General features: G+C 37.2%; 1 protein-coding gene across 1 annotated transcript; it reads left to right on the forward strand.

The window, feature by feature from the left end:
- Positions 1–642: 642 nt before the first annotated feature.
- LOC109159579 (synaptotagmin-5-like) lies at positions 643–9264 on the forward strand. Its single transcript, XM_019307680.1, has 14 exons — positions 643–1129; positions 1822–1896; positions 1993–2100; positions 2381–2413; positions 2546–2635; positions 2733–2858; positions 3464–3601; positions 4132–4551; positions 5080–5214; positions 6266–6490; positions 6646–6921; positions 7520–7639; positions 7769–8074; positions 8736–9264. The coding sequence occupies exons 1-14, from the start codon at positions 941–943 to the stop codon at positions 8958–8960; spliced, it is 2466 nt and encodes an 821-aa protein (XP_019163225.1). The 5' UTR covers positions 643–940; the 3' UTR covers positions 8961–9264.
- Positions 9265–15942: the final 6678 nt, after the last annotated feature.

The following is a 15942-nucleotide window of genomic DNA, read 5'->3' on the forward strand; positions in this document are numbered from 1 at the left end:
AGTGCGTGGCATTTTCGTAAATAATTGAACATCAAAGTGCATGTAAAATGTATTATAGGTGCAAGTAAAAAATTTACACTGAGCATCAATACTAAGTGCACTTATAGTTATAAGTAGTTGCACCTAAGTGCATGAATGTTTGCGAGTGATTTTCAGGGGTATTACTACCAGCTAAACTCAGATCAATGAATGTTAACAAGATAAAATTACATGCACTTATAGGTGAAAGTAGGTGCACCTATAGTTATAAGTAGTTGCACCTATTGTTATAAATAATTGCACCTATAGTTATAAATAGTTGCACATATAGTTGTAAACACACCCAGGTGCATGAATGTTTGCGGGAAGTGAATGCTAACAAGGCAAAATTACATGCACTTATAGGTGAAAGTAGGTGCACTTGTAAGTGATTTTACTTGCACCTCGATGTTTAATTATTTACGAAAATGCCACCGCATTTTTTTTTTTTAATTTATTAAATCTGGACACGTGTCGCGCGCTGATTCGTTCACATTTCCTTCTTAGACACTTATTCGCACCTGAGTGCATCCCTATATATATATATATATATATATATATATATATATATATATATTTTTTTTTTTTTTATGTGTACAGAATATTTGGAAATATGAGTTGACTAAGACTTGTACTCCCAGCACACCATTATCTCCAGCCTTCCAGCAATCAGTCAGTTTATATTCGCTTCTTCTCCATAAGTACATTACCGACCATTTGGATTTATTCTTTGATCACTACCATGATCTTTAATCTGAGAATTTTTCCCTTTTGAGTTCCTGTTTTCTTGCTTAAAGTTGGGTTCTTGAAATATCGAGAAGAAAAAAACTGTCTTTATGTTTTCTGGGAATGTTACGGATTGTTGAGTTTTGGGGTTTTGAAACTTGGGTTCAGTGATTTTTTTTGTTGAGTTTATAATTAGATGGGGAGGAAGAACAGAAGGGGTTTTAATGTGAAGGAAGCAATACAGTTTTTGAATCAGGTGCTGGAAGAAAAGCCTTTTCTTCCTTTTGTAATTCTCTTGTTTTTAGTGGTGTGGGGAATTGAGAAATGGTTTTTTTCTCTCTCTAATTGGGTTCCTCTAGCTATTGCTCTCTGGGCTGCTTTACAGGTATGAATTCATAAATTCCCTTTTGTTGCTTGGTTTTTGGGTTTATTTCTTCTGTGATGTTTCTCCTTCAGCAATTACACTGGTTTAAAAAGATTTTGATTTACTGCTGTGAATATCAATTCTAGTTTTTACCATTTTTTTTTCTGACTTTGCCACTCAAATATGGTTCTTTTGTGATGTTACTTTATATTGCACATAGCATAGAATGATGGCTGCACTTTTTTCCATCAATAGAGTGCTCTTTCAGTCTTTGAGTGTGTCTTTATCCCCTTCTGTTAGGATCAAGGGCAACAATTCCCCCCTCCCAGCACCAACCAGTCATAAATGTTGTTATTGCTGGAACTCAAACCTGTGATCTGGCTCTGATACCACTTGTTAGATCAAGCGTTTACCGCTTACCAAAAGCTATAGCCCATAGTGAAGGCGCAACTTTATTTTTTTATAGACTGCCATCACATTTTCGAGACGCTGGGTGCTGGACTTGGCTTTTTAAGCCATTTACTGACCTCCGCCCAACAATCCCCAGCCACCCGGTGCTAGACTTGGTCTTTACAGGCCTCCGCCCAATAGTTCCCAATCACCGGGTGCTAGACTTGACCTTTACTGGCCTCCGCCCAACACCTTCTACATAGTTGATATTGTGTTCTGGAGACTTTAAAATGTGATGTGTTGCCCGCAATATCTGTTTGTAGTACGGAAGCCACCAACGACACATTCTGGTTGAAGACTTGAACAAAAAATGGATGCAAACCTTGCTGCAGAATTCAGTAATTTTCATCCTATTTTTCAAAAATAAAAATTTTAAAAATCTTGAAACGATTATCAGTGATGCTCTCTTTTTCTTTCATTTCATACTCGTGCAGCAAACTACACCTTTGGAGCAATGTGAGTGGCTAAACAAGCTATTGCTGGAAATATGGGAGAATTACATTGGCCAAAGGCTATCTTTGAAGTTATCATATATTGTGGAGGTAACTTCCATTTCTGTATTTTTGGCCTGCTGATCAACTGTTATAGGGATTGGAAAATATTTGTTTGATTTTCTGCAGTAAAATCTTTGTCCTGGCTTGTGAGCTATGATCTACGGAGTACTAATTAGACACTATCTGGCTAGTTATCAACTCTTTTGCCTTTTATTTATTATCTCTTATTGAAAAAACATGTTCTCCTACCAGGTTATGCATTTTAAATGAGACATCCATAATGTGTTTATTTTTCTCTCTTGATGCTTTTTTTTTTCCTTGAATGCAGAGACGCTTGAAACATCGGAAACCAAGGTTCATTGTAAGTTTTTTTTTTTTTTTTTTTTTTTTTTTTTTAACCTTCACATGAAGAAGATAATAACCATGAATTACTACAATGGTTATTATACTCCCTGTACTTGCTTTATTAACTGCCGTATATTAACTTGTGTAGGAAAAACTTGAACTGCAAGAATTTTCACTAGGTGCTCGACCTCCACTTCTGGGGATTCATGGTGCTCGGTGGTCAACAGCAGGTGATCAGGTGTGATTTCTTGTTTCTATCAATGAATATCTTACCTTATTTATATGTTCCGCAAATATTGAAAAATCAAAATGCTGACACTTCGATCTGGGAACAGCGGATCTTGCATATGGGCATTGATTGGGACACTACTGATATAAGAGCGGTGTTGCTTGCTAAGTTGGGAAAGACGTTGATGGGGACTACACGGATAGTGATAAACAGCCTCCACATCAAGGGTGATGTATGCACTATTTTCTTGTTTTACTTTTCAAGATAATTATTAACTTTTGGAGACGATATTTGGAAGGTGGTTTAATGATCACATTGCTATGCCAGGACAGATACAGTACTTATATCCTCATGGAAAAATATGAGATGGCATCAATTGTTAGGTTATCTTGTGGTTGATATCCCCTAAGGCTATACTAATTCTCGAGTAGGGGAAATATTGTCAGCATTGCAAAGTTCAATACTGAGACAAAGGCTATAATCTTGATTTTTCTCCCATTTTGGGAAAATCTGCCTTTAATGGATTTATGGATGTAAATAGCAGTCTACTGCCCGAAACCACTTGTTATGTTCTTGAAAATTGGGGGATAGATTTCGGACTGGGAAATTATTTGTTAACCAGATGGGCATTGAGATTTAATGTCATATGTGACCATGAATTAGAACAATTCGTCTCTTTATGTGTTTATCTTTATTTTGTAACACATCTTTATGTATTACATTGAATTTCCAAACCTTTAGATCACAATGCTTCAACTATTGTGGTTTTTAACCGATGCTACCCATGGTATTTCATCTGTTGATCAATTTTCTCCTTTGTCTCTTTACATTGTACAGCTTAAAATGATTCCAGTTCTTGATGGAAGAGCGCTTTTATACTCATTTGAATCGACTCCAGAAGTTAGGATTGGTGTTGCATTTGGTGGAAACCAGTCTCAACCAGCAACAGAGGTGCCCGGTGTTCGTGCATGGCTGGTATATTCTTAACCTCTTATTGTTCATTCACATATAAAAGAGTTCTGCTACATGTACTCCCAAATCTTACTCCTTGATGTAGCGGGTTCTGATAAGCTATTTTTTCCATGTGGGTCCCAATACAAGTGTCTACATCAATGTTTTGTGTGCGGAGTAAAAGTTGGGAGTAGAAAATGGAAGTATTTTGGAGAACTTTAATAGGGTGGTTTCTTCTCAACACTTGTATAGAATAGTCCATGATGCTTTTTGAAGTATTTTGGAGAACTTTAATAAGAAATTTGGTTGCTAAGTTATTTTGAGTGCAAGAGAATTTGATACTCAGGTGAACTTCCTACTCACTAAAACGATTTGGTAAAACCATCAAAGTCGAGGATCTAATTAAGCACAAAAAGACGTTTAGGACTAAATTGATAAAAACCACTATATATAGTCGAGGGCTAAATTGGGTATTAACTCTACCCTTGATTGCCTAATTGATGGCTTCATCTCTCACAAACACACACCCACATAACACGTTTTCTGCCTTACAGGATAAGCTTGCAACTGATTCCATCGCTAAGAGGATGGTTGAACCTCGGAGGAATTGTTTATCTTTGCCAGTGGTGAACTTGATGAAAAAAGCTGTTGGTGGTGTACTAACTGTCAAGGTGATATCTGGCAGCAAACTATCCCGGAGTAACATAAGAGGAAGCCCTTCTAGAAAACAACAAAGTTCGGTTAAAGTTGGTCCTGTGGACAATCATCTTGATTACATAGATCTGCGTACATTTGTAGAGGTTGAGCTCGAGGACTTAACCAGACGAACAGATGTCAGACCGGGATCATGCCCTAGATGGGACTCAAAATTCAACATGTCTCTACATGATAATACTGGAGTTCTTAAGTTCAACTTATATCAATGCACCCCTAACAGCGTGAAATATGATTTTATATCAAGTTGTGAAATTAAGGTAGGTACTATTTTGATACGCCAAAAGTTATAGTTAGTAGCGAAGATGCAACTTTATTTCCTTATACCGCCGTCACATTTTCAAGAGCCAGGTTACTGCACTTGGCCCTTTACCGGCCTCCGCCCAACTGTTAAATAATAGCGCTTTCTATATATTTCTTACTTATTCCTCAACTACACACACTGCCATATATATACATGCTAAACACAATGTAGAAGACCCTTCACATCCTTTTGGCTTTTCATATGCTTTGGCTCTTCATATCCCTACTTTATTCACTTCTAACACCAACAATCCCCCTAACCACATGGTGCTGGACTTGGCCCTTACTGGCCTCCACCCCAACAATGGCTATAAATGATGTGTATCCTTTCCTGTAAGACGGGTTGACTAAACTGTTGAAAGAACCATATCTTTATGCATTCATCATGCAGCCTTCTCACGTTATTGTCTCAAAGTCTATACTATTGCCTTTCTGTACTGCATTCGCTTGTGTGGATGTAACTGACCTGAATTCTAATGTAACAGATGAGATATGTCGACGATGATTCAACTATATTTTGGGCAACTGGTGCTGATTTTTCTGCAATTGCCAGGCGCACTGAGTTTTGTGGCAAAGAAGTTGAAATGACAGTTCCATTTGAGGGGATTAATTCTGGGGAGGTAGGAATGACAACCTATGTTCTTGTTTTTTATTGTAAGACAATTTTATACATCTTATTTTATTGTTAACCTATGTTCTTGTTTTTATTAAATATTCCATCCAAATTAGATGATAATGTAGTATTTATATAGTAACATCCATATTTAGCAATATAATTATACTTAGTTAATTTGATCCAAACCCAGCTTCCTACCTGCTTGGTCTTGCATTCTACTTAAACAATTTCTTAAAGAGTGCCTCTCCTGTGAGGGATCCGTGAGACGGGTCAGGTCAATATGGAAATGTAATATTGTGTTTGGTTCATGAGTTTACACACTAGGAATGAGAATCAAAAGCATAGTTAGTGTTTGGTTGACAACTTTTTAAAACACAACTATGGGATTTGATTACCCCTTCAATTAAAAACCTCATTCCCTAATTAAAAACGGGTATCATTCCATCTTATTGGTAATCTGATTTTTAAGTTTAGATTAATACTTTTAGATTTTTGTTTTGATTTTTTTTTTTTTCATATTGGTGTTTTGGATGTCATTATATTAGAACCAATTTCCTTGATTTTTTGTTTTTGTATTTTTAAAACCTTTATTACCATTATAGGGTCATACATAGCCAAACATCAATATTGGTAATCATTCCAATTCCACCCTACTATCAAACATGCAAAATACTTTCACTAAAATCCATTACCATTACCAAGTATTTGATTCCCATTCCGATTCCGATTATCATGTGTGAACCAAACACACCCGTAATACTTTTTGAGGAAAAAATGTAATACTTTTAAATCAGAATGTAAAAGTATTACATTTTTCTTTATAAGTAAGAAATACTTTATTCCTGATTAGTATTACATTTTCCAGTATAAGTATTATATTGTTATCTTGACCCGAATTGTCTCACGGATCCGGTTTCACACAAGTTTTTGTCTTTTTTAAAATGTGTCTAAATGCAAACTAGTTTGAGTTCCATTTTCAGGGTATATGTGTTAGCTTTCGGCTAACAGACAGATTTATTTTGTGATACTCATTCTCGTTGATAATACTATTGCAGTTGACAGTAAAACTTATCTTGAAAGAATGGCAATTTTCTGATGGTTCTCATAGCTCAAGCTCGTCAGATATTGTCTCCCAGCAATCAATCAGTGGCTCATCAAATCTTTTGCAAAGAACCGGAAGAAAAATACACGTGACTATTATTGATGGTAAAAACCTTCCTACAAAAGATAGATTCGGGATGTCGGGCTCTGGCACTTACGTCAAACTACAGTACGGGAAGGTACGAACTATCTATGTGACTATTTTTGGTAATGATCTCTTTCGGTAAGCCTATCTTGATATGATCTTGTAGTCTATCTCAATAGTCTTGATTTAATGGTATTCAAGAAGCATAATTGTACGTTATTGTAATAGTTCTGTAAAACTGTTCTTCAGGCTTCTAAAAGAACGAGAACTGTTCCACATACTTCGGCTCCGGAATGGAAACAGAAATTCGAATTTGATGAAGTTGGGGGCGACGAGTATCTGAAGATAAAATGCTTTATTGAAGAAACAATTAGTGATGAGAATATTGGTAGTGCACGGATAAGTTTGGAAGGACTCGTGGAAGGGTCACCAAGGGTGGTTTGGATTCCCCTTGAAAAGGTTAGTTCTGGAGAACTGCAACTTCAGATAGAAGCAGTGCGATTTGATGATTATGACAGGTCCAAGGTATGCTCTTATATTAATAAATTTCACATTATTATTATTATTATTATTATTATTATTAATTATCGTTATTGTTAGGATCAAGCGCTTACCCCAAAAGTTATAGCTAGTAGCGAACGTGCAACTTTTTATTTCCTTATACCGCCACACATTTGCTATAGCTAGTAGTGAAGGTGCAACTTTGTTACCTTATACCGCCACACATTTTCGAGACGCTGGGTGCTGGAAGGGCCGCTGCCCAACAATCCCCCAGCCACCGGGTGCTAGACTTGGCCTTTACCGGCCTCTGCATATATAGTGCTTACCATTTACGCCAAAAGCTATAGCTAGTAGCGAAGGCGCAACTTTATTCTTTATACTGCCACACATTTTTGAGACGCTAGGTGCTGGGACTCGGCCCTTCACCGGCGAACGCCCAACAATCCCCCAGTCACCGGGTGCTAGACTTGGCCTTTACCGGCCTCCGCTCAACAATTATTATTAAACTGAAATGCTGAAAATGTTTAAAATAAGGAAAAGAATGAGCAAAAGACTAATCAATTTTGCTATGCAGCTCAGATGCTGGAGCTTCTCTTTTGATCTTGTTTTTTCTTTCTTTCAGAGAAATGGATGGATTGAACTTGCTCTCGTTGAGGCAAAAGATCTCATTGCTGCCGACCTTAATGGAACAAGTGATCCATATGTGAGGGTGCAATATGGAAATTTGAAGAAAAGAACTAAGGTTAGATATGCACTATCACAAATTTATGGAATTTCTCAGTGAAAATAACTGAAACTTCTTTCGAATACCGTTCTGTCATTGATATCACTGCCTTTTCGGATACTGTGAATGATCTGCTCTCTCTTGCAGGTTATGTATAAAACTCTGAATCCTCAATGGCATCAGACCTTAGAATTTCCAGATGACGGCAGTGATTTGTCATTGCATGTCAAAGACCACAACGCCTTGCTACCTACATCCAGCATAGGCGACTGTATCGTAGAATACCAGAGATTGCCTCGAAATCAAATGTTTGACAAGTGGATACCCCTTCAAGGGGTGACAAAAGGAGAGATTCATATTCAAATTACACGAAAAGATCCCAACCTAGAGAAGAAATCAAGCCTAGACTCCGAGCCTTCAGTTACTAAAGCACGCCACAACATATCTAACCAGGTAAGAGTAGGCCTCGATCAGTGGGAATGGGAATTTGAATCCCTTCACATGGGTGGAGGAAAACTTGCCATAGCTGTTTAAGTCATTGGCATAAGAAAAGTCCCATGTTTTTATATATGCATCATGTTAGGATCAAGCGCTTACCACTACGCCAAAAGCTATAGCTCGTAGCGAAAGTGCAACTTTATTTTCTTATACCGCCACATATTTTCGAGAGCCAAGAGTTCTGGACTTGGCCCTTATTGGCCTCTACCCAACAATCCCCCTCACAGCACCAGCCAGTCTTAACTGCTCTTGCTGGGATTCGAACCCGGACCGGCACCGGCCAGTCTTAACTGCTCTTGCCGGGACTCAAAACCCGTGACCTGGTTCAGATACCACTTGTTAGAATCAAGAGCTTACTACTATGCCAAAAGCAAAGGCATAACTTTATTTCTTTATACCGCCACACATTTTTTAAAGCCAGGGTGCTGGACTTGGCCCTTTACCCGCCTCAGCCCAATACATCAATATATATATATATATATATATATATATATATATATATATATATATATATATATATATATGTAACACAACACACAGTACATCAAGTACTGAGTACCACCCATTTTTCCCCTATTATTGTTTTCCTTGATATTTTGATGATTAACTTGAACAGATGAAGCAATTGATAATCAAGCTTCAGTCCTTCATTGAAGATGATGACCTTGAAGGATTTTCAGCATCGTTGAACGAGCTAGAAAGTCTCCATCAAGCCCAAGAAGAAATGATGCTCCAGCTCGAGACTGAACAGAATCTTCTACTAAACAAGGTAAATGAACTCGGCCTCGAAATCTTGAACTCATCGTCACCTAACTTGGCTAGAAGAACTACTTCACTTTGATGCTGTTGTTGTCTTTGTTTATATGCTATTCTTCTTCTTCCCATGAAATTCATTACCCTATAGCTACTGCTAGGTTGTAAAATCCATCCAAGTTATGAGTTGTATTTTATGTATTGAGGTAAGCAAATAGATGTGATGTGTTATATAGCCACAGATGAAGCAATGGCTTCATTTATAAGTATTGTAATTGTAATTCAGGGACATGCAGGAGTTCAGCTCCAATTTTATGATATATTTTATGATGATTTTGGACTGTACACTATCCAAAATCTACTCCAAGTTACTTGGAGATCATACATTCTAATATTCTATTGCCAAAAAAAAAAAAAAAAAAAAAAAAAAACCCCACCATATGTGGAAGTATTAGAATTGATATGTGAAAATATTAGATTGATATGCATATATTCTTAGGATCTGTAATTAGTGATATGATTTTATTCTTTCCTAGTTTAGTGTTCCTTTTATTTACTTTCCCGGATTATAGGATTCTCTTCCCTATAATCAATCTTCTTATTTGTATAAATTAGGGCTTGTATCTTTCAATTGAGAAGTAGAACTATTCAGAATTTCTTACATGGTATCAAGAGCCTGACTCTAAACCCCTAGCTCTTCTCTATCCTCCCTCACCAAATCTCTCCAGCAACTATGTCTAAACCTATTGAAACCCTTCCAGTTGATTCCTCACCTTCAGATGGGTCATCACATCCTTCTCATTCAACTGTCACAAATCATCCTAACCTTCCTCAAGTCCTTGATAGTTCTCCTCTCCCAATCACCTCTCATAAGCTCAACGGCCACAACTACCTTCAATGGTCCCAGTCAGTTCTCATGTATGTCTCTGGCAGAGGGAAAGACGAATACCTCACTGGTGAAATCGTGAAGCCTAAGGAAACTGATGCTAGCTATCGCCAATGGAAATCTGAAAACCATATGGTAATGTCCTGGTTAATCAACTCCATGCTTTTTGAGATGGGAGAAAATTTTCTCCTCTATCGTACAGCCAAAGAAATTTGGGATGGAGCACGTGACACATATTCCAGTTCTGAAAACACTTCAGAACTGTTTGAAACTGAAACCAAGCTATTTGAGTTAAAGCAAGGGGACTCCAACGTCACACAATATTACAACACCATAACAAGGTACTGGCAACACCTTGATATGTTTGAAGTATACTCTTGGAAGTGTCCTGATGATTCTGCACTTTACAAAAATATTGTTGAGCAAAAGAGAACCTTCATATTTTTATTAGGTTTAAACAAGAACCTAGATTAGGTCAGGGGGAGAATCATGAGTGTCCGACCTTTTCCTCCCATTCATGAAGTTTTTGCTGAAGTTAGAAGGGAGGAAAGCCGACAAAAATTGATGATGGCTGACACAACTTCACACTCAGAAATCTCTGCAATGCTCACTCATACTTCCTCTCAAGATAGTAGGCCTCGAAAAGGGGGCAGACCATGGTGTGAGCACTGCAAAAAGGCTGGACATTATCGTGAGACTTGCTGAAAAATTCACGGTAAGCCTGCTGATTGGAAACCTAAACCCCGTACTGATCAAGCACGTGCTAATGTGGCTGCAACCTCTGAAACATCACCCAATGAAGTCAGTCCTTTCTCAAAAATTCAGCTTGAGGCGCTGCAAAAGCTTTTTGGGCAGATATCTGTTGCACAACAGTCAATCCCACCTTCCGCTGAAGCACATGTTAGTATGATGAGTAATCAAGGTACCACTTCTCACGCATTTGCTGCAAATTCCAATAACACAAGTCCTTGGATTGTGGATTCCGGGGCATCCGACCATATGCCAGGTGATTTAAAGGTTTTTCATACATTCAAACCTTGTACCAATCCCACCATGATCAGAATTGCTGATAGATCCCTCTCTAACGTGATAGGAACATGATCTGTCAAATTAACTGATGAACTTTTTCTTTCATCTGTTCTCTTTGTTCCTAAATTAAGTTGCAACCTTCTTTCCATCAGTAAACTCACTAGAGACATGAATTGTGTAACTGAATTCTATCCTAAGCTTTGTGAATTTCAGGTTGTGGGCTCGGAGAAGGTGATTGGTAGTGCTGAAATTTGCGGTGGTCTCTATATTCTCAAAAACACTCCTGAAAATAAACATTTCCCCATGTCAAATTATGGTTTCAATTCTGTTTCTGTTTCCAATGAGAGTCTAGTTATGTTGTGGCATTTTCGCCTTGGACATCCAAATTTTGTTTATCTTGAAAAGCTGTTTCCTGGTTTATTTATCAATAAAAAACCCAAGCTTTTTCATTGCGAAGTGTGTCAACTTGCAAAACATACTCAAAGCATTTATTCAAGCAATCCTTACAAACCTTCTCAACCTTTTTCGTTGATACATAGTGACATTTGGGGGCCTTCAAGGGTGAAAAATGTTAATGGTTCTAGATGGTTTGTATCCTTCATTGATGACCACGGACCACATGGACTTTCCTCATGAAAGAAAAATCAGAAACTGCATCAATTTTTAAAGCTTTTCATTCTATGATTCAAAATCAGTTCAAACAAAAAGTTAAAGTTTTGAAAACTGATAATGGGACAGAATACTACAACTCAATTCTTGGTCCATACTTGTTAGATCAGGGAATTGTCCATATTAGTTCCTGTGTCAACACCCCTCAGCAAAATGGAGTGGCTGAGAGAAAAAATAGGCACCCCCTTGAAGTTTCTCGGTCCATCATGTTTTCAAATCATGTGCCTAAACACTTTTGGGGGGAAGCTGTACTTACTGCCACTTACCTCATAAATCGTATGCCTAGTAGTGTCTTAAAGTTCAAGACACCACGATCCTTGTTATAACAAGCATTCCCTCACCTCTCAGTTTTTTCCTCGGAATTGCCACTCAAAATTTTTGGTTGTACTGCTTTTGTCTATATCTATGATCACAAAAGAACAAAACTTGACCCCAAATCACACAGATGCATCTTCATTGGGTATTCTAATACTCAAAAGGAGTACAAATGTTACTCTCCAGTCACAAAAAGAGTTTATCATACTTTGGATGTCACTTTTTTTGAACACCAATCATTCTTTCCCAAATCTGGTATTCAGGGGGAGCATTTGAGCGAATATCAACTTTGGGAAACACTTCAAGATAATCAGGCTACCTTTCCCTCACCTAATGTCCTACCAGACCAGCATCAACCTACTCCAACTCAACCTGATTTATCACCTACATCATCCAGTTCTCTATTACCTCTTTTATCAGATGCGACTCCAGAAAACATGGTCAATCACCCGTCATCCTCTCTTCTTACAATCAACCCATCTTCGCCTCTAATAAACAACCATCCATCCTCAGAAAACACTCTACCAAATTCACCTCCTCAAGCACCAGAACTCCGTGTTTATAGAAGGAGAAAACTTCAAAATATAGAGGCTAACATGCAAAGCCAGGACTGTTCAAACACACATTCGAGCTTACTTGACCTTGAAAATCATGAAGGTAAGGACTCTATGACCCATGAGTTGGTATCTACTGCTATTGATGATCTTGATTTGCCTATTGCTCAACGAAAGGGTGTTAGAACATGCACTAGTCACCCAATAGAAAGGTATGTTGCTTATGGGAAATTAACTCCTATGTATCGAGCCTTTGTTGCCTCTCTTGATCTTGTCCAGATTCCCACAAACATCTATGAGGCACTAAGAGATCCCAAATGGAAGGTTGCTGTCAATGAGGAAATAAATGCTCTTGAGAAGAATGGTACATGGCGTCTTGTTGAGTTACCTCAAGGAAAACATGCAGTTGGATGTAAGTGGATTTTCACTGTCAAGTATAATTCAGATGGGAGTATCAACAGATTCAAGGCTCGGTTGGTTGCCAAGAGGTTCACTCAATCATATGGTGTTGACTATCAAGAGACCTTTGCTCCTGTTGCCAAACTCAATACAGTAAGAGTTCTGTTATCACTTGCTGTGAATTGTGATTGGCCTTTATATCAGCTGGATGTAAAAAAATGCATTCTTAAATGGAGAATTGAAAGAAGAAGTTTATATGGAAATTCCACCAGGTTTGAAAAAGAACTCCAATGGACGACTGGTATGCAAACTACAAAGATCTCTCTATGGCTTGAAACAATCACCTCGGGCATGGTTTGATAGGTTTGCAAAGTCAATTGTAAAATTTGGATACACTCAGTGTCAAGCTGATCATACCCTGTTTGTTAAAATCTCTTCAACAGGAAAGCTAGCAATTCTCATTGTCTATGTGGATGACATAATCCTAACTGGAGATGATTCAGGTGAGATTTCAAACCTCAAGAAGTTTCTTGCATCAGAATTTGAGATCAAAGATCTAGGATTTTTCAAATACTTTCTTGGGATGGAGGTAGCTCGATCTAAGGAAGGGATTGTTATATCTCAACAAAAGTACATCCTAGATCTTCTAAACGAAACTGGAATGCTTGGAAGTAAACCAGCAGATACTCCAATGGACCCTAACTTAAAAACAAATCGGAGTGGGGAACCAATTCCAGTAGAGAGAGGGAGTTATCAAAGATTAGTGGGAAAACTAATTTATCTCTCCCACACCAGACCTGATATTGCTTTCTCTGTTAGTGTTGTAAGTCAACATATGCATAACCCTAATGAGGAGCATTTGGAAGCTGTTTATCGTATTCTAAGGTATCTCAAAATGACACCAGGTCTTCGTTTGCACTTCAGAAAACATGACAACCGAGACCTAGAAGTCTACACGGATTCTAGTTGGGCTGGAGAGTTGACTGATAGACGATCGATTAGTGGTTACTGTACCTATGTATGGGGAAATCTAGTCACCTGGCGCAGCAAAAAACAGTCAGTTGTCTCTCGGAGTAGTGCAGAATCAGAATACCGTGCACTGGCATTAGGTATATGTGAGGGGATGTGGATTAAAAGGTTGTTGAATGAGTTGAAAATTGAAGCTCATACATCTTTCAAAATGTACAGTGATAGTCAAGCTGCCATCAGCATTGCTAAGAACCCAGTTCATCACGATAGAACAAAGCACGTTGAAATAGACAGGCACTTCATTTATGAGAAGGTGAATTCGAGGATCATTGAACTCAACTACATTCCTATAAAGAAACAGATTGCCGACATCCTTACGAAGGCTCTACCTAGAAAGAGCTTTGAAGAATTCAATTCCAAGCTGGGCTTGTATAATATATAAAGCTCAGCTTGAGGGGGAGTGTGGAAATATTAGAATTGATATGTGAAAATATTAGATTGATATGCATATATTCTTAGGATCTGTAATTAGTGATATGATTTTATTCTTTCCTAGTTTAGTGATCCTTTTATTTACTTTCCCTGATTATAGGATTCTCTTCCCTATAATCAATCTTCTTCTTTGTATAAATTAGGGCTTGTATCTTTCAATTGAGAAGTAGAACTATTCAGAATTTCTTACACCATAACATGCATAAAATGGACTGGTGAACATTTTTGTCTGCACTTAAAACCCCCTCATGTTCGACAAGCACAAAAATCTGCCCTACAAAGTAGATTACAAGAATCTTGAATAGTTGGAAGATTATGGGGTGTTTGGTAAATAACTGTTAGTCAATAGCTATTAGCTTATTGGTTTAGTGTGTTTGACTAGTTGATAGCATTAGCATCTTGTAGAAAAATGTTTGGTAAATTAGTGTTGAGCAGCTTTTTGAATTTTAGCATTTTGAAGCAATAAGTTGTTACAAAAAAATTAATTAATCAAACACTCGTAAATTGATTGTTTAATCAAGTCAAACGGTTAATAGTGATCAAATAAGCAAAAAATAATTGATAAGCTAATGATGTTACCAGCCTAGTGTAAATTGATTGTTTAATCAAGTCAAACAATTAATAGTGATCAAATAAGCAAAAAATAATTGATAAGCTAATTATGTTACCAGCCTATTTCTTTAAATTTTTGGAAAAAGAAAAAAGAAAGAGAAATATGAGGTGGATATATAGGGGAATAAACATTTCTTTAGCCTTTGGGTCTTGATGAGAAATATGAGGTGGATATATAGGGGAATAAACATTTCTTTAGCCTTTGGGTCTTGATTGAAGCAGCATCTGCATTTGTTGTTGAATCAAGTGCAAGACTTTTTTTTTTTTTTTTTTTTTTCTTTTAAAAGGTTGGGGGAGGGGGTGCGGCCGTGTGGGTGAGGGACAAAAAGTAACATTATAATAGAGTGAAGAGTTAATACCTCTAATGGTCTTCTGACTATTAGCAATTTACCAGCCTATTTATGTGATCAAATAAGCAAAAAATAATTGATAAGCTAATTATGTTACCAGCCTATTTCTTTAAATTTTTGGAAAAAGAAAAAAGAAAGAGAAATATGAGGTGGATATATAGGGGAATAAACATTTCTTTAGCCTTTGGGTCTTGATGAGAAATATGAGGTGGATATATAGGGGAATAAACATTTCTTTAGCCTTTGGGTCTTGATTGAAGCAGCATCTGCATTTGTTGTTGAATCAAGTGCAAGACTTTTTTTTTTTTCTTTTAAAAGGTTGGGGGAGGGGGTGTGGCCGTGTGGGTGAGGGACAAACAGTAACATTATAATAGAGTGAAGAGTTAATACCTCTAATGGTCTTCTGACTATTAGCAATTTACCAACTGTGGTCATCTAGTTTTATATGACCTTCAATGGTCCTTCATGTTTTAAAAAATAACTATATGTAGTCCTTTTAGGACGCCTCGTGGTCATTTTAAACTCGGGTTTTTTTTTTTTTAAAATTAAGACTATGAGTGGTTATTTTTTAAAACATAGAGGACCATTGGAGGTTATTTAAAACTCAGATGACCACAGTTGGTAAATCGCTAATCTCAGAAGACCATTGCAGGTATTAACTCATAAAGTGAAATAAATCAAAGAAACAAATTAAATTTGATAATTTATGACATACAAGAATTTGAACAAATCACTCAAATTACTACAAGATGATTCAACAAGGAAAGAAAATAAGTTATCTTAAAATTTAAACTT

Source organism: Ipomoea nil, unplaced genomic scaffold (genome assembly GCF_001879475.1).
Source record: "Ipomoea nil cultivar Tokyo-kokei standard unplaced genomic scaffold, Asagao_1.1 scaffold2833, whole genome shotgun sequence".
NCBI lineage: Eukaryota > Viridiplantae > Streptophyta > Magnoliopsida > Solanales > Convolvulaceae > Ipomoea > Ipomoea nil.